Below are 20850 nucleotides of genomic sequence, written 5' to 3'. Positions count from 1 at the left end.
CGAGGTTTAAAAATAGTGTGTTGAGGACACTGATGAATGTTTTATGTCATTCCCAGTAGAAAATAAATATACGTGTCGTTTGCAGCATCCTCCGTGCATTTTTCCAGCGCTATCACAACCTGATAGGATGTTTCGGGTCATGTGACGGGAAGCGCAGCATTTTCAGCTGAAAACGAGCTAGGATAGTCGGGAATCGCATATCCAGGTAAACAATCAAAATACATGCAATATTAAACGAAAATCCCCATCCCAGTCATTCTCTTCTGAGACATCGTCGACCCTACGATCACCGGGTTATTACTGCTGTGAAACCACACCTCAGCAAACCGCTCCGGTTGCTTTTTGATGGCGAGCGCTAGCTAGTTAGCTAAATGACCCCTCTGTCTTGGCTGGAGCTCAGCGGCCAGCTAGCCAGCCTCAGTCGGGGAGGAATATCGTTAGCTCAAAATAACCGAGGTCGCTGCTACGAAACGCCGTCCCGGTTCAGCTGTCTATTAAATGGTCACTACTTCAAGGCTTCTGCATGCACTAAAAGCTTTATTGTAGCAGCGTTTCCCATTCATAGCAAATTAGTGCTGAACCTGTTACCAGAGAAGGGTTTGGTTGCAGAACCGCCGACGCTAAAATGCTAGCTGGCTAATGTAAATGCTAGTGCAGGATCCGTGAAGCTTAGCCTGCTTCACCAATAACAAGTTAACCTGCTGCAGTTTGTCAGTTTGTGTCAAACGAAGGTGCACGCAAGAGTTTACATCGAAAATAGAAATGTTTTAACGACCATTTACGATTTTAACGTTTTGCATGTTGAGCTTTTGTAGTAGGTATTATGCTGGGTGATGGACAACAACCCAGGCAGGTTCATGCTAGTGCATTTTGTTGCCTTGTGCTATTATGTCTCTGAATTTATGTTTTTGCAGGAGTTAATCCCGGTATGGGGGACATGAAGACCCCAGATTTTGATGACCTGTTGGCAGCATTTGACATTCCTGACATTGATGCCAAAGAGGCCATCCAGTCTGCCCCAGACGAGGCAGAGGGACCTCATGGAGCTGCAGGCGCACCCCTGGGAAAGTCGGACAGCGTGGTGGGCGTTGGGTCATCCTTGAGGCCGCCGAGCCCCTCAGACCCCCAGACGGACACCTCAATTGTTAGTGTGATTGTAAAGAATAAAGTCCGCCTGGAGACTGTAGATGGAGGGGAGGGGGAGACAGACCAGGACCCCATTGATGTGATCACAGGGGTAGATGTGGGTCCTAGACTAGGTGCGTGTGCCCCTGGAATGGCTGAATCTGAAGCTCTCAACCACAACGGTTTTGGGGCATCTGGGGTCTCTACGCCCCTTCCCCTCAGCCAGGCCCAGTCTAATGGAGCGTCGTGGTCGATGAACACCCCTAAAGTGTCTTCAGAAGCAGCAGGCGCCGGTGCAAACAAGCCTCACAAGCAGGGTGGTAACATTTTCAACAGACTTAAACCGCTTGTGGCACAGGGGTCTGGAGATCCGGTGGGCCGGGCCAGGAAGATGCAGCTTCTACAGCAGCAACACCAGCAGCAGCAGGATACAGGCCAAGAGAGGGCAGATGGGGTAAAAGCATCATTACCTTCATCCTCCTCTCTATCAGCGGGGTCATCTCCTCTGGCTGCAGGTGGGCCCGTCGGACTAGCCTCGCCTTTCTTTCCACCTTCCAAGCCTCTGCTTCCAACTCCACCTTCTGCGCTCTCATCACACACACTGCACTCATCTCAGCCTTTTAACGGAGCTCCCAAAAGTGGCCCTGCTGGATTTCAGCACCAGCAGATAGAGGAAGATGATTCTGACCCTGATTTGGGGAGTCCGCTGGTCATCCAGGAGAACCCAGACTCCCCGACTTGCACTCAACTGAGCCGACGTTACAAGTCTGACTCGGTCTCAACTCAGCCCACATCCTCTACTGCATCTCACCCTAAACCTGGGGACACTCCTTCAGGGGCATCTCTAACTTCCTCAACCCCCCAGTCTGGCTCAACAGAGAGTCCCCAGCTGGAGGACAGGCACCCAGAACATGTCATAGAAGAAAGAGACTCACCAGAGAGTCCTGAACCAGAGATGCCAAAATCAACTGCTCAAGTTGCCACTAAGAGATGCTCCAGCCCTGCTGTGGCCTCCACTCCACCTCCATCTGAACTGCGGGAGCCTAAAGAGGAGGAGGAGGAGATGGAGGTAGGGAATGGGATAGATAGGGTGGTTGATGGCAAAGCTGACAAGGGAGAAAATGTGAGAACAGCTGAGGAAAAGATGGAGGTGGATGATGGCAAGCCTAAACCTCCGTCTACTGATGGAGGAGAAACGGGCGTTGCTGCACCTGCTGCTTCTGGAGCTCCATCCCGACCCCTCAAAGTCAGAATAAAAACAATTAAAACCTCCACAGGTGGAATCACCAGAACTGTCACAAGGGTAGCGCCTAAAGGTGGTGCTGCAGGGAAAGGTTTGGACCCTAAAGCTCAAACTGGGGAGCGTAAGGTGTTAGGAAACAAGGCCCAAAAACTTGAAGCTTCCCCAGGACACATGACAACAACATCCCAGAAAGTAAGTGCTCTCAATGCTCTGCCCGTGTCTACACTTGCAGCCAGCAGCGTCATGCTAGCTGCCGCTACAAAGGTCCAAAACAAGATGGCCGCATCTGACAAGGCCAAGGTTTCCGCCACTGCTGTTAGCATCACTAAATCTGCTGCCCTGCCTGTAACTCCAGCTGTGGCCTCCTCTCCCAAGTTCTCAGTTGCTGCTGGTGGGATCAGTGTACGTACAGCCACTAATAAGACGGCTAACGGAGGCAGTGGCACCATCATCGGCGGCACTCTCCAGTCAAACAAACCTGCCTCCATCGTCAACAGCACAGGTGCCGTCATCTCCCGCAGTCAGTCGAGCCTGGTGGAGGCTTTTAACAAAATTCTGAACAGTAAGAACCTTTTGCCGAGCTACAAGCCCGACCTCTCAGCTCCTCCGCCACCTGAGTGGGGTCTCCCGCTCCCTGCCACAGGGTACCGCTGCCTGGAGTGCGGAGATGCTTTTGCCCTGGAGCGCAGCTTGGCTCGACACTATGACCGACGATCACTCCGGATCGAGGTGACCTGCAACCATTGCGCTAAGAGACTGGCCTTCTTCAATAAGTGCAGCCTGCTGCTGCATGCCAGGGAGCATAAGGAGCGTGGGCTGGTCATGCAGTGCTCGCACCTGGTCATGAGGCCAGTCACCGTGGAGCAGATGATTGGCCAGCAGGACATAACACCCATTGGTGGTAAGTAGGGCTGCAACTAACGATTGTTTTAATTATCAGTTAATTTGTTGTTTACTTTTACGATTAATTGTTCAGTCATAAAATGCCCATCACAATCTCCCATAGCCCAATGTGACGTCATCAAAGTCTCTTGTTTTGTCCAAATCAAGAAAGAAATTCAATTTACAATTATATAAAACTGAAAAAAGCATCAAATTCTCACATTTCGAGAAGTAAGAACCAGCAGATATGGAAGGAATTGATTATAAAAATTGTTGATGATTAATTTTCTGTCCATTAACTAATCCTTCTGTATGAAGAGTGTTTGATGCTTTTGGAGTCAATATTCAGTTATGTTGTTGACATGCTAAAACTGCAATCTGTTATTTTCTTGAACAGTTGATTTATTGGTTGATCTATAAAATGTCAGAAAACAGTGAAAAGATTCCAGATAGCTTGTTTCGGCCAATCATCAATCCAAAACCCAAAGATATTCAATATATTAATTAAATTAAATTAATTATTATAGAATAGGCAAATATTAAAAAATGAGAAGCAGGAATCAGTTTTTGGCATTTATGCTTAAAAAAAATGACACGATGAATCAGTTATCAAAATCTACGTCATAAATTTTATTTTTGTAGAGAGTCAAGAAAGAACCACAAAAATACGTCTATTCTTTTATTATATTCATGAAAAAAAACAAAAAACATTTGTGATTCATCTCCATTGACCATTTCCCATTTGTCTCTTCTGATTTCCACCTTTTGGCTGACCAGGCCTGCTCTCCTCTTCGTCCTCCTCTCCTCCAGTCTCCTCTCCTTCTACCACACCCGGAGGCCCCGCCCTCTCCGCCAACTCCAGCCCATTGAAGGATGCTACATCCCCAGCAGCATCTCAGCCTCGGCCGGTCCGCCGTGCACCTCAGGGCCCCCAAGCACTGATGCCTCTGCCCTGCAAGAAGGCCGAGGGGTTGCAGTACAACAACTTCAAATGTCCGGAGTGCCAAACACAATTCTCTGGCAAGGCTGAGCTGGTCACGCACTTCCAGCAGATCAGAGCTGCTCCCAACTCAGTGAGTGTTGGTGGTGAGAGCACAATATATTTCATGCTGGTTTCCATCGTTGGTCACTGATTGTTGCATTTTATTTTCCTTTCTTTCTGCTTCAGACATGTACGCAGTGCTCACCTCCCATGATGCTGCCAAACTCGTGTGCTGTGTCCGCCCACCAGAGGATCCATAAACACAGAGCGGCCCATGTCTGTCCCGAGTGTGGTGGGATCGCACGGCAGGCCAGCTTCCAGACCCACCTGGAGGAGGCCTGTCTGCACTTTGCCAGGCGCATTGGCTACAGGTGTGTAGACACTTTTCAAAACCGTTGTTATCATTTCACATGACGACTACAGTATCCAGCCTCCACTTAGGTCTAAACTTCAGTTTCATACCTGATTGACCTATTGTCTAGGTGTATAATGTACAATGTACCACAATGTACCACAACCAGTGATTGTTTTCATGATTGATTGATTAGCTGATTATTTGTTTGGTCTGTAGAACATCAGAAAATGTTGAAAACAGCCCGTCACAATTTTCAAAAGCCCAAATTGATGATGTATTCCAATTGTTTGTTTTGTCCACAAACAGTGGAGAACCTAGTAATATTACATTTACTCTCATAGACATAGTTAATAAAACCAGCAAATATTCACATTTGAGAAGCTGAAATCTTTTAATTACTTCTGTGTCTGTCTATTTTGTACTTTTGTGTCAATATATTACATTATATGCATCTGCGTATATGTGATTATGTGGTCTGCATTGGAGGTTTTAAGGTGGACACGTATCTGAACATGAATTGGAGGAAATGGAGGTTTAACGCATCACATTCTGCTTTGTCAAGGTGCTCGAGTTGCCAGGTCGTGTTCGGAGGTTTGAACTCCATCAAGTCCCACATTCAGACTGCTCACTGCGAGGTCTTTCACAAGTGCCCCAGCTGCCCTATGGCCTTCAAGTCCTCCCCCAGCGCCCAGAGTCACATCAGCACCCAGCACCCAACGCTCACTGGAGGACAGGCCAAGTACGTGTGCTGCTTCTATCAAAACATACTTGGGACATTTTCGACCCACGTGCAGACAAATATTCTCAGACGATGTTGGAAAATTACAGTCACGTTTTGGAAAAAGATCCCTGAGATATAAATCCCTGGTCTGTATTTTTGTTCTTTTGCAGAATGATCTACAAGTGTGTGATGTGTGATACGGTTTTTACCCAAAAACCCTTGCTGTACATGCACTTCGACACTCATTTAGCCAAGCAAAAAGTGCATGTGTTCAAGTGTCCTGACTGCACTAAGCTCTACGCCCAGAAAGGTTCAATGATGGAGCATATTAAGGTGTGTTGTTTGCAGAGTAAATAATCAGATATTAAATATTTTAGTTATGAAAATATGATAGAAGATGTATCTTGTCATTCATAAATGAGCCTTTTGCCTTTATGTGTTGCCCATTCATTGCTTTCTACAGTGACTGTGGTGTCAACTAAGGCATATAGCAATTCTTGGATCGGCCTTAGCAGGGTTCCTCTCTGGTGACCTTGTCCTAAGTTCTATACCAAGTACAGCAGTTATTTTAGAAATGGATATGAGTTTTTGTGAACCAGTTGGAGTAATTGGTATTTTTTTTAGAGGTTAATGAATTCACTTGCTCTGTATGCCCTATTGTTCTCTCACACTTTTCCTGCCGCCCACCTCAGACCGCTCACAGAGGCCCATCAGCCAAACAGGAGTCTCAGTCCGATGCCTCTAACCCTGCCTCATCTCCGGCCAACACATCCGGTCCCTCCGGCCTCAAATCAAAGTCCTCTGGAAAACCTGATAACTCCGACGGAGAGGACTGGGGGCGGGAACAGGAGGAGGAAGAGGAGGAGGAAGAGGACGACGATGACGATGGGGATGAGGACTACGAGGCTCCAGGGGGTCACTCGACCTCTGCAGGGGGCAGCAGTCATCCCAGTGCTCCGACTGAGTGGACCTGCCCCCAGTGCCAGACCACCTTCACTGACAACGAAGACTATCTGAGTCATGTGAAGATGGAGCACGGCAAGGTGGGACATTACTATTATTTATTTTAATCTGACTGTATTGAGTCCAGTGAGTACAGTTCGGGAGGGCACTGAGGTTTTTAACATTTCAGCACACAAACTGTTTAACCAGCTACTTGTATTCTGTGGATGGAAAGTGACCTCTCATAGTTCATTGTAAAGCAGGAAAAGAACCATCCATATGTGGAGGTGGTGGTTGTTAATTTCCTCTCTGTACTGTAGCGCATTTGACTGAGATTGAATGTCTTTTTATCTTATCTCTGTCTGTCTCCCTGTGTGTGTTTGTGTTACCCACTATAAAGTTCCCTTGTCGTATTTGTGGAGGCACGTTCAGCACGTCTTCCAGCCTGAGACGTCATGAGCGCGTCATTCATGAGGGCAACAAAAGAGTCTTCCATTGCCAGTGAGTCACTTAAGCTGTCATCAAATACATGTTTTGTCAGACACAAATTGACCCAATACTATTATGTTATGGATTAATTTTTTGCTAAAAGGTAGTTTTCAATGGTCGATTTACTATTTAGGCATATTAATAACTATTTTAATTCTAATTCTAGGGTTAGACTGATAAATCAACCCCGCCGATATATCATACATTAGCCTATTGCAGATATATCGATATCATGTACATATCAGCCTGTAAATAATGAGAAATTGCAGTACAGAAATACTAAAATAATCTAAGGGATCTGTATCATATCGTATGTTTAAAAAAAAAATACTATTGGCCTAAATATCAATATCAGGAACTCAAAAAAACAGTATCAGTCAGGCTGTATTAATTAGGCCTAGAATTTGTTCAATCTGGCGTAATCTCAGTGCTGGATGAAGTAATTCAACTCTGCGTAATTTATTTTTCAGATACTGCACAGAAGGCAAACGCACCTTTGGCAGCCGGTTCTTACTGGACAAGCATATTCGGCTTCATCACAGAACCACGGATGGACAGGTGAGTCGAGACAGCGTTACGGACTTCTCTCGTTTCCTGGACATAAACAGGCTCTTGTCTCAGTTGTAGTCTGAAGCCATGTCACATTTCCTCACTAAACGGTAATTATAAGCAAGTTTTCTTCATGTAGTGTTAACAATAGAAAAGCTATCAAATCCTTGTTACTGCACGTATTGCATCATTTCCTGTTAATATTGAAGAGCAAAAACAGCATACTGTAATGCATATGTAAGGTCGTACATACTATATACATTTAGTATGTGAAAATGATGCAGTTGTTTGTATGTTGTTGGATGTGTAAATTATGTAAGTTGTATATTGTTATTAATTATGTACAGGAGGGAATTGGGAAACAGCAGTAGTGTTTGGCAAGATGTAAATTCCTCTTCTGCTTTTTGCTTGCCTTGTATGTCAATACCGCAGATGTTTATTCTGTTTCTCCCTTCTTGTGTCCTCAGGGACCACCCATGACTAGGAAGCGTGCAGCCACAGGGGGCGAAGGTCCAGGTAGCTCCTCAGAACAAGACGGTGAGGGTGCACCTCCTGGAGCCAGGGCAGGAGATGAAGAAGAAAACGCCACAGAGGACGGCGAGGACGGCGGTGGGCCCGCAAAGAGAACCAGGGCGTGCGTGGCATCGACATCGCTGACACCCGGCGAGTTAGAGGAGGAAGACAACATTTTCCGTTGTGTCCCCTGTGGCTTCTCCACCGAGGACGGGGCGGAGTTTCAGCGCCACATCCCCCAACATCGGGCCGACACAGCCTCCTTCCAGTGCCTGCAGTGTGGCGTCTGCTTCGCATCAGCCGGCTCTCTCAGCAGGCACCGCTTCATCACTCACCGCGTGCGGGACACCCAGAGTGACGCGGAACGGGGCACCCCGCGCGCTCACGGCTCTCCGGACGGCTCTCCTGCTGCCTCCCCTCAGGCGCTGGGTGAGGACGGAGACGGGAATCTGAGCTGCAAGGTGTGTGGCCGACGTTTCGACAAGGCCTCGGACCTCAACACCCACTTCAGGACCCACGGCATGGCCTTCCTCACCGCACACAAGACAGACAAGCCCCAGTAGAGGCGGGGCGGGGTGCTCTGAAACTGACAGATCTACAACGAGGAGTCGAGGGTCATGCCCGAGGTGATAGAATATGAATGTTGATCCTGAGATAAAAATAGAGCTGCTGCCTGTGCAGTCTTTTTTTTAAGCTACCGTAAACAGTTTTAATCTACGGCACCTATTCTGTGCGATTGTAACTGCATGTTTGATCATGTTACTGGTCACTTATCTGAACGCACCTGTGATCGTGGAACGGCTCTCAGCCCCCCCTCCCCAGTAAAACAGTTCTATATCAGCCATACTGTATCTAATTACGTCTTGTCCTTCCATTTCCATCACTCTCACTCTGAGTGTAGCCACCTGCCTGTTTCCTCATGTAACACATACTTTAGTACATACACCTCCCACTGTACTCCTGATAGCTGTAGTGCCCATATTTTTGTACTTCATATTGTTCATGATATTCATTTTTGTTTGCTTCAAGTCCACACCCGTTTTTCTGGCATTAGGCCACTTTCAACAGCTCCAGAGGCTGGTGTACAACCGACCTGAAGCAAAGATGTGACGACATCTGAAACATGACAGGAGCGTTTGGAGAATTTGACACTGATTTTTATGTTGCTATAATATTTATTTATATGAAACACATTATGACTCTTGGTATTTGTGTGAGTCGGTCGCGTCAAATCTTGCTAGACATAGTGCGATTTACGTGCAACAGAAACATGAGATGCAAATCTTGGAAAGCATCTCATTAGGAGACGAGGTTACCGGAGGTCTGTAACCTGTGTAGTGTGAATAATGTGTGATGTTAATTGTAATGCTAGAAGAAGAGAGGTCAGGCTTCCTGCCAGTAGTATATGTGTACGAGTTTTGCCATGTAAATACATATAATTACACTAAAAGAAAGCGTTCTGGTTTTAGTAACTTGTTATGATAATGTGAATACGTATAGTATTTGTACTTGTACTGTTCCCTTTTTTTTCCAAAACAATTTGAAGTTTAAAAGAAAAAAAAAGAATCCCCCCCACCCCCAGAGGTAGCTATACATTGTAATTACAAAGCAGAGGGAGAGTGTGGGGGTCGTGTTGTCTTAATGTGTATGAATACAAATGTTTATCTCTTTGAGATGGTTCTTTTTTATCTACAGAATCAGTGCTTGCTGTACTCACATTTCTTTTGTATGTTTCAAAAACCGCCTTCATGGTCACGTGATGGAGGCCTACGAGTGGATTTTTTTTTGTTTGTATCTTTTATATGTCATGCTATCATATTTATATAGCTCAATAGTGGAAATTTCATGTCATTTTCTTTTTCCATGGTTGTGGTCTGCTTGCTGAAATGCCATACACTTTTGTGCTGTTTCGAAATAAATGTGTAAAAGAGAGGATTGACTCGGTTTCTCTGCAGAGCTGAGGGTCACATTCAGAGCGATGTCTGCAGCTTCTTTCTGTTAACAAATAGGACAGTTTTCAGATCTGTTCATATTACATTCACTTGTAATTCATATTATTGACAAGACTAAGCCACAAAGTACAGCTGAGGCAGATTTTTTTTTTTTTGCAGGTCATAAACCGAATTATTGGACAATTAAAAGTTTGACCTGATGGTGGGGCTAGAGGAAAAGTTAATGGACCACCAAAGTTATGATGATTAATATCTGGTGCCAATCCATGTTGTAGCTGTTGAGATATTTGTTTTTCTGGGTAAGATATAAACTTTGACCTGCTGGTGGCGCTAGAGGAAAAGCATTCATCCTCTGGGGACCATTAATGTCTGTACTAACTTTCATAGCAGTCCATCCAAGGGTTGTTGACCAATGTAGTGGATTTTTCTGCAGAATAAATCTACATGTTCCAAAAACATGAGTCACATCCATTTACACAGTTTACTCTGTTTGACAGTTCTTTCCTCTTTAACATGGATTCATTTTACCACTAAGTGGGTTTTTCACAGCCTGGCTCCACCCCCTCCAGCTCCAGCCCAGTCTTGCCCTCAGTGGCCTCCTGACATGAGACCTGGAGCTCAGACGGAGTGGGAGGATGGTGGACTTCAATCATCAGCTCGTAGATCAGTGTTCCCAGCAGCGCTCCGACACAGGGAGCCACTATAGGAACCCACCACCAGCCTCCTCCAGCCCTGCAGACAGTAGGGTAACGTTCAACCTGGGTTTTCCAATTGTAGTCATTAATGTGGAGCAACAAAGTGGACATTAGTAAAAGGCTGAAACTACTAACTTGAAAACATCCGCTCCCCAGCCGGCGATGTACGTAAACAAGCGAGGCCCAAAATCCCTGGCTGGGTTGAGGGCGTAGCCGCTGTTTGAGCCCATCGAGATGCCAATAACCAGCACCACTGCTCCCACCAGGACAGGCTGAAGACCATCAGGGAGGAAGCTGTTCCTCTGGTCCCCGAGAGCCAGGACACACAGCAGCAATGCAGCTGTTCCTATCACCTGGTATAACATGGGAATATGTTGTATGTTATCACCATGGTTGTTCCCAGACGAGAGGCCAACAGATAAATCCAAGTTAAAAGAAGTACCTTTAACTGTTTCAGCAGCTATAAAGATTTCATGCAAGTGGAACATGAATTATGAAAAAGCAGTAGCGTCTCTGAATAAGTCCAAGAGACTATTGAGAAAAGTAGAGCTTATGTTTCACCCTCGTGTGAGTAACAGGCCTTTAAACAGTATCTGACCTGGTCTACGACACCGCCCCACACACTGAGGTAGTCAGCTGGATAGGTGGAGAATATGCCTGCTGTAGCCGTGGGACCCGACACCGTCAGCTCACCTCCACTGTATGCATGGATGGCATCTGTAGACATCAAAAAAAAAAGAAATACATGTGAACCACATCATTCCACTGTCTGACATGTTGCTTCATTATGATGAAGATGGGCACTGTTGTTAATTTCAATCTCACATACAGTCCTCCTGCCAGAAATACCAACTGGAGCACCAAACGTGTATTAATTCACAGCTGAAAATAGTCCCCAAACAAATGCATCAATGAATCCAATTTAAGTAACATTTGCTAATAATATACAGTGCCAGCTGTTTTGGAAATTATTTAACCTTTTTTTCCTTTTGAAATATAAAACTACATCTACGGTGTGTTTTTCTTCAGTAGGAATGAATATGTTTGGACTGAATGCCACAGACAGGGTTATTGAGAGGTTGTTGGTTTTGGTCTTCTCAGTCATTTGTTGACAATTAGAGAAATAGCACAAGTCTTGTCCTCGAATACAAATAGTCTCCTTGTACCCATAGAAAATGTTTTGTGTTTCTAGTGTCCTATGGTGTGATTGTGATTGCAGTGAAGGAAAAACTCACCGTAGTACTGCAGACCAACCGTTGCTGCAGCCAAAAAGGCTCCAAGCACTTGGAAGAAGACGTAGAAAGGCAGCTTCAGCCATGGATGTCTGCCCAAAACACACAAGCTCAGAGAAACAGCAGGGTTCAGATGGGCACCTTGTTAAAAGGAAATAATCAAGAGTTCAGGTCTGACATGAAACATAACTTAAAAATATTTTTTTTGTCTCATGAAATAAACTATTAATAAATATATTAATAAATATAAATAAATAAACAATTATTCTTTTACAAGCATTTCTCATGTTGTGCACAAGCAGCTGAATTTCTCCATTCGGTGCGTCACTTTACAACATAGGGACTGTAGAAAAAATATTAGGGGTGGAGAAGGATTCAGAAAAGGGGGAGAGTTTGGTCATTTTCCTTTTGGCTGAAAGTAGGGTGATCTTGACTTTTTAGTGAGAGCAGGAGTAGGTCGTATTTTTTTTTCCATGTCCTAAATCTATATTTTTAAGTCTTCCTTTGCAATAAAGTTTATAGTTGCACCTTACTTGCACCATGTACCATGGTTCACAAATGTGGACTTTGCCATATGCAGAGGGCAGCAGTTCTGCCTCTGTATCATTTCTTCTTTCTTTTTCTTTGTACATTGTTGGTGCACATTAGACGTTCCTTTAAAACAGTACTCCACTGGTTTCGCATTGCACTCCTGAACAGTTGAAAGATCAAAATTGATGCAGCTTTTATTCCAAGGACACCTTTTCTTTGAAAAACCTACATTACCCACAATGCAACTCAGTCACTGATCTTCAATTTAAGATTCAGGTGTGTGATGTTACTAGCAGCTAATTTAGCCTTGAGCTGTTAGCCTCAAGCTGAGAGGAGAAGAGGTCTGCTAAGCTCACTTCTTTCAAACTGTGCACCCCCAGATTTTTTTAGAGGTTTCAAACCAAAATAACATTTATCACATTTCACTCAGCTCCCTTTTTTTATATATGCAGTAGGACTCTACACCTGTAAATAAATCAGTGGAGTTCCCCTTTTAAGATATTGTGGTTTACATTGGGATTCAAAGAAAACATTAAAACCCTGGGGAGTGAAACAGAACTGTTCTACAGTCCCTTACCTGACACTCCACGAGACACAAAGACCCCAAATGTTACTCCCAGAGCAAAACCCAGATTGATCGACAGGTACTGTCCCTTCTTATCCTGAGTTGTGGTCACCTGGGCAACGGAGCCACATCCAAACAGCTGCAATTGCATGAGATGAGGAGTTGTCTTAACAGAATATAATACTTTATACAATAACCGTACTGATCCAGATATCTGAATCCACATGACTCTACGGTGCATTTAAAAACTGATAATACCTGTGAGATTTACTGATTTAGTCACTGAAATAATAACTAAAAAAAAGATGTTTATATCTTCATTATACAGTTAACACAGAATCTTGTGACACAGGTAAACAACAACACAGTGCTGACCTTGGTGTCATCTCCATTTTTATGAACTTAAATTCTAAGGAAACTGCTTTATGATTTCTGTTGTAAATGTTGATTGCCCTGGTGAAACAGTCATTACATAGAAACCTACGAAAAAACAAAACCACCCAAACCTCACCAGCAGAGACAAACAAACATCACTGTCCATCCTGAAATCAACGATGATGGTTTTCTGCATCGCCCTCTCTCTTTTATCTTCCCCCTTTTTACCTCACCCATCCTCCCCCTCACTCACTGTCACACTCTCTTTCATTCTGTTTTCCTTTAGGGCCAAAGTCCTTGGTTATCTATTGTGAAGACTCACTAGCTGCTTCAAAGCAAGAGTAAGCATGTGATAGTTTTAGGAAACTGTTATATACATGATGTCGAGTTTACTGATAAAGTGAGACTTTGGATGAATTGGCAAAGTTCAAGTTAAATTTTACAGCTTATTAAATTAAATGCAAAAGCCTGCATTTGCTGGAAAAGACAAAGATGAAAAGGAATCGTCTTTTCTAAATTGACTTTAGAGGGTGAATCCTTTGCTGTGCTCACACATTAGAGAGATACACATGTAGTTAACCTCTCTTACCTTAACCTCGTGCAACTCACTTAAATTTAGATGCTTAAAAAAAACCAAAAAAATACTCACAATCAGGATGTAGACTCCAAGGCATTCAGCCATACACTCCCTGATCAGCTGGTTTCTGATCTGACACTTCTTCAGCAGCCTCTCCATCCCCGAGGTTTCCTCTGCACCGTCCGGCCACAGGTGAGCTTTCAGAGCTGGGACTCCGTCATCAGGTGGATCCGAACCGCAAAACACTGCAGCCACTGCCTCACTGAGCAGAGTTTGCCCTTTCATACTGGAGCCGTGGTCTACGTCACACACTTTATGGCACAGCTGAGGCGGTGGAGTGTGTGCAGGTAGGAGAGAAGAGTATTTCACTCTGTTGGACATCTTTTTATTTTAGTTTTTAAATCTAAATCACAGCAGGCATGATTACAAAATACTTCATCACACACAAACTGGACTCTAGCAAAGAGGCTTGATAACACTCACTTGGTAGCTTAGCTCTCATCCCACCTGGTTGGAATTGGCTCTGATTGCTCCTCTCATTTGATTGGTCACCACATCACTTCTTCTCTGAATGCAAACAGGATCTGATGCCACTCTTCAGGTGACAATTCTTCATTTAAATCTTAAAAAGTGTGTCCCAAAAATTAAGCAGAATGTACATATTTCTTGTCCTTTGTGACATATTGTGTCTGTTTAATTGACCACAACACAATAAAGATGATAAAAAACAGCAATAAGCAGATAAGAGCGCTTTTGCTGTGGATTTCAGGTTTATTGTATGATGTATTTAAATGTGCTGGCCTGGTCTGGTGCAGTGGTGCATTTTACTGCCAACTCAGTTTAGATTATACAAATCCAAAAAAACTGTTACCACATTACAAATCACTGTAAGAGATAAAAATAAATGCCAGGAGATTATCATACTGTAATATTAATAAAATGAATGCATTTGATTGTGTAATAATGGAAAAGCAAAGTGTAGTGTAATAAATAAAGTAAATTTACAACAGGTATTTCATCTCTATTCTATTGTCTTAAATCATTTCCAGTGTAAAATAAGTTTAGAAAATGTTGCAAAACCCTCCTGACTTTTTTAATGACTTCAAAGGGGGATAAATATATCAGAAGTGCTGACATCATTTTTACGTGGTCTGTAAGCTGGAAACACTTTTTTTAACTCCTGGTGCAGAGAAATCAACAAAAGTGTACATCAAAACACAGACCAATATTACTGGCTGTGATATCTAATGCAGATCGTGGGTGAGTAGCAGAGAGTTGTGCCAAGCGAGGGTTGGCAAAAGTCAGCTGAGAGCTGGACTTGAATCCAGGTATCCATGTGCTAAAAAAAATTCAAACGGTTCAGAGAAACATTTTGTAAGTAATTTGCTTCTAAGAATTAATGCTTTTTAATCTAAATTTTTCTGTATGTTGAACAACAGTCACTCATGTTCACATTTACCTTTCTGCACATCATAGACTTGAAATGAAGGAAAGTGCTGAAATGTTCTTTATCATTATTTCTCATTGGACCTTTTGGAAGCCCTGTCTTCTCACTGTTTTTGAGATGGAAATAAAGAAACAGCTCCCCCACCCATTCAGACAGAGAAAGGGGATGATGTTTAAACGGCAGAGAATATTAATTGAAACCTTTTAAAAATGAATACCCGCATTAAAGGGAATTCATGATTATAAGAGCTTTATGTCCCAGAGAGGAACACAAACTTATAAGTAGCTGAGGGAGAACACCAGAGTTAGCACCATGCCATTTCATTTCTCCATGTTTATTAAAATGCTTTGCAAGGATGGTGCTCTCCAGAATGTCAGGGATGAAGCCAGTTTTCAGAGGAAAAATCAGGGCGGTGATATCTCCGCTCCCCTCTTTCTCATATTTCACACATGAAAGCGCTCCTTGAATTTTTACATTTTAATTGAACATGAATTATCATACTTTGTCTATCAGAGACATCTCTGTTTAACCACAAGGAAACCAGTATCCTGACCAATGCCACAGTAAAATATTCATTACATAGGAGCCTTTTATTTAATGGACATTCTTTAGAGGAAGAAATGAAAAAGGAGTTAGGACAGTGGAGAAGAGGAAAGTGGGTTAATGTGAAACAAGCTAAATAAGCTAGAGAGATAAGAATAAGTGGATTGCAGTCATGCATACCCCGCCTTGATAAATGAGCCACGCTGATGAGGACATGATAAGCTTGATTCCAGATTAGAGTGATCAAGAATGTTATAAGCTTGGTAGAAACAAGTCGGCACGCAAAGACATGACAAGAACAGAACAAGCTGCATTCGTCTTAGAGAAGGTGCTGTTTATGTTTCACTGGCATCTTATGTTGGAAATTCCCCCAAGTACAACAATATTATAGTTATTATATACACAGTGAGAAATCAGGTTAAGAGGGGTTGGATTTAAAATTCATACGCTCCTTCACCAAACGGTTCAATTGTTCCAGTTCCTGTTTATTCTGTACACGCTTCGCAGCAGCTCCGTCCAAACCATTTTGTTGCAGTTCTCTCACGCTGTCAAAGATCACTTCGTTTACTATCCACAAGTCATTCAGTGCAACGGCATCCGTTTCTGAGTATACATACTTTGTTTCCCCTTATACTGCTTTATTTGATGCAAGTGACCTTTAATATCCAAGAGGTTATTAAAGAATAAGAGTCTGATGTTAGTGTGAAAGATAAACCCCAACATCACAACCAGATAATGCTGCTAGAACAGTCAATTCTTTATCTAGAAAGAGCAAGTGTGCAAAAACACCATGAGTATAAAGTAAACTGGAGGAAGGTCTGTGATGTAAGGATGAACATTTACACACGACACAAAGATCTGTGAGTCTGAATCTTTTTCACACTGAGTATTTCTAAAGAAACGCCAGAGTTCACTCGAGAGTTAAAATCTCTTGTTTAGACTGCAGTGTTCGCTAGTGTCTGAAACCAGAGGATTAACTTAAAGTTCGCAAAAAAGTGTCTGACACATGAGCATTTTATTAACTGTAGAAATAATGCTAATATGTGACTATGTAACTTTTGCTTAACATTGGCCATTTAAGCAAAAACTCCTAAATAAGGTGAACTGAGTAACAATGTGTTTTGTCTGTTTCACTTACACAAAAATAACATGGGAAAAAACACTAGGTAAATATATTAAGATTTATTAGATGCATCACACACACACATCCATACAGGCCTGTCTACAGGACAATACAAAAATAAAATATGTAATTGTGACTTGTCCAGGTGTTGATGTGTGTCTTTGGGATGGGCCGCCTGTAGTCTACGTGTTCAGTTGAAAGCCCAGTGCTATCAACAGGCCAGTGACCCTAATCCAAAACAGTAATTTTGGCAACTGAAGGTCATGTATGTGTTCTGTCCATATATAGACATATCCTATAAATATGCCAACTCACAGGTCTACAGAAACACTCATATACTGAAACATTTTCAGTGTACAAAAGCTATGGTCAATAAGTCCAGAGAGTATACTTCACTTTACATGTTATTTAAACCCTCCAAAGAACTTGGAGAATAATGAGTCATAATCCCGCATGTCTGAAAAGGGGTGTTGACCACCTGGAATAAAAATAAGAATAAGAATAAGTGAAAAAAATATCCTGAAAACATGTATAGTGAATCAGCTGAGAGTGTAAATACACCCAGTGCCCCCCCCCCAATGCTGTACTACTTTTAAACTTGTTTTTTTTTATCATTAATTTTTTTGTGTTCATACTCAATTTTATCTCTATTTTTATTATCATCATCATTATTATTATTATTATTATTATTATTATTATTATTAGAGGGGATAAACTCACCTGGTAAAACTGAGCCGGTCCGATGGTCTGGACCCTCCAGGCCCGCAGGACCTCCTGAGCGCGTCACCGTGGTTTCCTCATTGCCTTGGCCGTCTCTAACTGTTCGCCTCTCCTCGACCGTCTGACACACAGGCACAAAACCAGAAAACCAGAATTACCACCTTGTGGTTGTTTGCCTCCACCAGCCAGTCAATTTGTAGTTTATATCTGTCTGTCCAGATAATATATGAAGTTCATTTTATTGAAATTAAAATTGATTAAATCAAATTAAATGTAATAAAATTTCAATTAATCTAAATTTCAATTAAGTCAATGACTATAATTAAATTTAGTTGAGTACATCAATTTCATTAAATGTAATTAAACAAAATTAAGTGAAATTAATACCCTGGGCATAAATGCTCAGAAAATTTAAGTTAAATTTACACGATCAAATTTGACTCAATTGACTTGATTGAATTCAATTGTGTGGAACTAATTAAATGTCCTTTATGTCCTTTAATTAAGTTTTAAATTAAAGAACATGAGTTAATGGCATAAAAAATCATAACTCACAAGTGGTAATATAAATAAAAAGCCATTTAGTGCACTGCTACTGTGTCAAGATATTATAAATGGCCTTACAGTACTAAGAGTGCTAATGTTTTTATGGTGTGTGGCCCTTGCAACAATCATTTCACAGTCCCTTACCCTCCCTATTACTATCATGGTTTTCCCACTGGGATAAAATGGGGAAATTTGTTTCTCCGTGTAACACTTGAAAATCTGCTGTGAAAGAATATTAACATATGATTGATAATACAACTCAGATAAACTGTTTCTCTCACCCCATCAGGTTTCACCACCTTGGTGATACTGACTGACTGGAAGAATGATCGGATTCTGGGCTGGTTCGGTGCCTGACCAGCAGGTGGTGTCAAAATCTGGTCAAGGCCCCCAGAGGACACTGCAGAGTCCAGATCTGGAGAGAATGGCTAATTAGTTGGATACAAGGCAAAATCACACAGTACAATCTCTTTTTCTAAAGGATTGAAAATATCCCCTACCTCTGTCTCCTTTGTGCTCCTCCTCTGGAGCTTTCTGTGGCCCCCGTCTCCAAATATCATTGAACTTAAAAGACATCCAAGAGTAGTTTATACATAACAGTTAACAAAGTTAAAGTTGCCCTTGAAACAAAATCGTGATGAATAAGTCCCATTCACCTTGGAAAAAGGGTGGCCATCAATTCTGGGCTCTCTAGAGATCCCTGGTTGAGGCCCTCGTAGGCCACTGTCAGGGGTTTTCAACATAAAGTCTCTCAGGGGATTCCCACTGGATCCCCCTCCTCCTATCTCTGCTTTGTCCTGAGATGGTGGTCGCATGATACTGGGAACACCTAGAACATAAAGGAAACAGAGACTACAGCTGAGAAAATTAGAAAATAAGAGAACAAAATTAGATGACACAGGTCTTCACTTTAAACCTGGATGGTATCTTCCCCCCACAACTGAAATCATATTTTGATTCAAGGGTTGTCAAATCCGGATTAGTGCACAGACGCATGTGGCATCACCTTTTTCCAACTAAAGCAGAGAGAAGGGCACAAACAAGAACACATAATAATGGATAATAATCTTGAATACATCATGGCTCAGTGTTCGTACCAAATTGTCCAGATTCTGGCTGTCCATCCCAGCGGCCCATCTGGGAAAAGATCTCCTCCATCTCCCTGAGGACGTGGCCAAACACTGGGGGCTCCTGGATCCTCATCCCGTCTGGACCAAAGCTGAAGCCAAACCTCCAGGCACTGTCAAAAGGGTCCTGCTGGTCCCCCCGGTACCCATCATAGTAGAATCCATCCTCATCGTCCTCCTCATCATCATCATCATCATGAGTCATAGCATCGAAGAAGGGGTCCCTGACACATTACAGTAAGCAACATGGATGAATGTTCATGTCATTAATGTGTATTGACCGATTAATGGATCCCAAAGCCCTCAATCTTATTAGACCCCAGGTCACTCTCGGTCTAAATAAAACAGCTACCACGCGAGCTGAGGCACCCCTGTGGTTATCTTGGCAGAGAAGCACTAATCTTGACCTTTCTGACAGAGCTGAGGGTGTCTAAAGCTGTTTCATTACCTAACTATCCCAGCACAACACGGACCGAGCTAACGTTAGCGAACTTCTGTTAGCTTGTGTTCTCCTCTCCATAAACTTACCTTCTGCCACGATGATGGCCTCCAGGAACTGCGAAGAACCCACGAAATAAATCAAAAACACTCATTTAGTGACAACTGCTTTGTACAAACCTAAATCATAACTAAACAAACTATATATCTACACCATCTGGTACCAACGGTAGACGGTCACAGTTGTCAACAATGTCGTAAAGTGTTCTGGATACTTCCCGAATGACGTAAGCAGACGTAATTCTACGTTACCGTAAATCCATCTCGAAGACGAAATGCGACATCTAAAAAAAAAGTGAGATGTTGGGAGGTCATGACAGTTCAAATGGGCGCAGATTATCACCCGTCGACATTGGTACATTGTACATTTACTCAAGTACTGGAGAAGTACAGTTTTGCGTCTAATTTACTTTGTGTACTTCTAGCGTTACTTATACTTCGACCTGCCAGCATATAAAATGTCAGTGGTGGAATATTACCAAGTACATTTATGCAAGCACTGTACAGTTTGGACGTACTTGTACTTTAGTTGAGTATTATCTTCTGTTACTTGATACTTATATTAAATTTTAGCTCTACCTTGAATACACATCCCTCTTACACGTTAATGTATCACAAATAATATCCCAATAATATATATGCAACACTGAGTGGGTCATTTTGCATAATTACTACTTTTAATCTTAAAGTAAAATTTGATGATAATACCTGTATTTGGATAAAAGTTGTAATGCAGGGGCTTTACTTGTATGGGGTATGTTTATACTGTATATATTATTTGTAAATTATATTCTTCCACCACCATAAAGTATGATGTACTGTTATAGAATACATCAACATACTGCTAACACGTCAAAGCAGGATGGACAATATTATATCAAGTGGTTAAAATTTGCTCCATCTTGGCCAAAGACAGCATCAAGTGCTGCTAACATACTAATGCAATAAAAAAAAAAAATCTGACAGGGGCTATTCTGCTGGATGAGCACTTTACTCAGGTGAATGGACATTCACTTTCAGAAATACCAACATGTGAAAGTCCTTCGTTCAAAATGTTACTTCTTCTATAAACTAATACTGGTTAATTACATGTCCTGGGTTTAAAAAGTATAATTTTC

The 20850-nt window shown here is 42.5% G+C and overlaps 3 protein-coding genes and 1 non-coding gene across 6 annotated transcripts; 2 read left to right on the top strand and 2 right to left on the bottom strand.

Moving 5' to 3' along the window:
* Positions 1-145: 145 nt before the first annotated feature.
* Positions 146-9733, top strand: znf687b (zinc finger protein 687b). Of its 3 annotated transcripts, none has more exons than XM_023409907.2 (10): positions 146-205; positions 915-3269; positions 4061-4323; positions 4419-4603; positions 5150-5326; positions 5479-5641; positions 6001-6351; positions 6651-6751; positions 7210-7297; positions 7756-9733. In XM_023409907.2, exons 2-10 carry the CDS (start codon positions 929-931, stop codon positions 8362-8364), a joined length of 4278 nt encoding a protein of 1425 aa, XP_023265675.1. In that variant the 5' UTR covers positions 146-205; positions 915-928; the 3' UTR covers positions 8365-9733. The 3 variants fall into 3 exon arrangements, with proteins under 3 accessions (XP_023265675.1, XP_023265674.1, XP_087031155.1); XM_023409906.2 differs by having other exon boundaries at positions 4028-4323; XM_087175029.1 differs by lacking the exon at positions 146-205 and adding an exon at positions 260-501 and having other exon boundaries at positions 4028-4323.
* On the top strand, positions 5736-5870 carry LOC111657659 (small nucleolar RNA SNORA13). Its single transcript, XR_002760941.1, has one exon. It is a non-coding gene; the product is annotated as a small nucleolar RNA SNORA13 (small nucleolar RNA).
* Positions 9734-10220: 487 nt separating the features above from the next.
* Positions 10221-14109, bottom strand: aqp10b (aquaporin 10b). Its single transcript, XM_023409909.2, has 6 exons — positions 13801-14109; positions 12789-12915; positions 11684-11821; positions 11047-11165; positions 10584-10801; positions 10221-10485 (listed from the first exon to the last, which is right to left on the bottom strand). Exons 1-6 carry the CDS (start codon positions 14107-14109, stop codon positions 10284-10286), a joined length of 1113 nt encoding a protein of 370 aa, XP_023265677.1. The 3' UTR covers positions 10221-10283.
* A 2776-nt stretch (positions 14110-16885) lies between these two features.
* Positions 16886-19939, bottom strand: hax1 (HCLS1 associated protein X-1). The gene is made up of 7 exons (XM_023409910.2): positions 19763-19939; positions 19205-19458; positions 18764-18936; positions 18608-18671; positions 18389-18522; positions 17562-17682; positions 16886-17319 (listed from the first exon to the last, which is right to left on the bottom strand). The coding sequence occupies exons 1-7, from the start codon at positions 19825-19827 to the stop codon at positions 17246-17248; spliced, it is 885 nt and encodes a 294-aa protein (XP_023265678.1). The 5' UTR covers positions 19828-19939; the 3' UTR covers positions 16886-17245.
* Between the last annotated feature and the right edge of the window lie 911 nt (positions 19940-20850).

This window comes from Seriola lalandi, unplaced genomic scaffold (genome assembly GCF_002814215.2).
Source record: "Seriola lalandi dorsalis isolate HSWRI2012SDOR001 ecotype SW California unplaced genomic scaffold, Sedor1 jcf7180002054408, whole genome shotgun sequence".
In the NCBI taxonomy this organism is placed as follows: domain Eukaryota; kingdom Metazoa; phylum Chordata; class Actinopteri; order Carangiformes; family Carangidae; genus Seriola; species Seriola lalandi.
Note: the sequence above shows the minus strand (reverse complement) of the source record. Positions and strands in the feature narration are given on the sequence as shown.

Coding starts and splice junctions, on each gene's coding strand:
- znf687b (XM_087175029.1), top strand. CDS start 372: ATGACCCCTCTGTCTTGGCTGGAGCTCAGCGGCCAGCTAGCCAGCCTC. Junction 502..914: donor GTTCAGCTGTCTATTAAATG/GTCACTACTTCA, acceptor ATGTTTTTGCAG/GAGTTAATCCCGGTATGGGG. Junction 7,298..7,755: donor ACAGAACCACGGATGGACAG/GTGAGTCGAGAC, acceptor TTGTGTCCTCAG/GGACCACCCATGACTAGGAA.
- aqp10b (XM_023409909.2), bottom strand. CDS start 14,109: ATGTCCAACAGAGTGAAATACTCTTCTCTCCTACCTGCACACACTCCA. Junction 12,916..13,800: donor TTGGAGTCTACATCCTGATT/GTGAGTATTTTT, acceptor ATGCAATTGCAG/CTGTTTGGATGTGGCTCCGT. Junction 11,166..11,683: donor GGTTGGTCTGCAGTACTACG/GTGAGTTTTTCC, acceptor TGATGTCTACAG/ATGCCATCCATGCATACAGT.
- hax1 (XM_023409910.2), bottom strand. CDS start 19,827: ATGAGTGTTTTTGATTTATTTCGTGGGTTCTTCGCAGTTCCTGGAGGC. Junction 18,937..19,204: donor GCCAGAATCTGGACAATTTG/GTACGAACACTG, acceptor TTTATGTTCTAG/GTGTTCCCAGTATCATGCGA. Junction 17,320..17,561: donor GACCGGCTCAGTTTTACCAG/GTGAGTTTATCC, acceptor TTTTTATTCCAG/GTGGTCAACACCCCTTTTCA.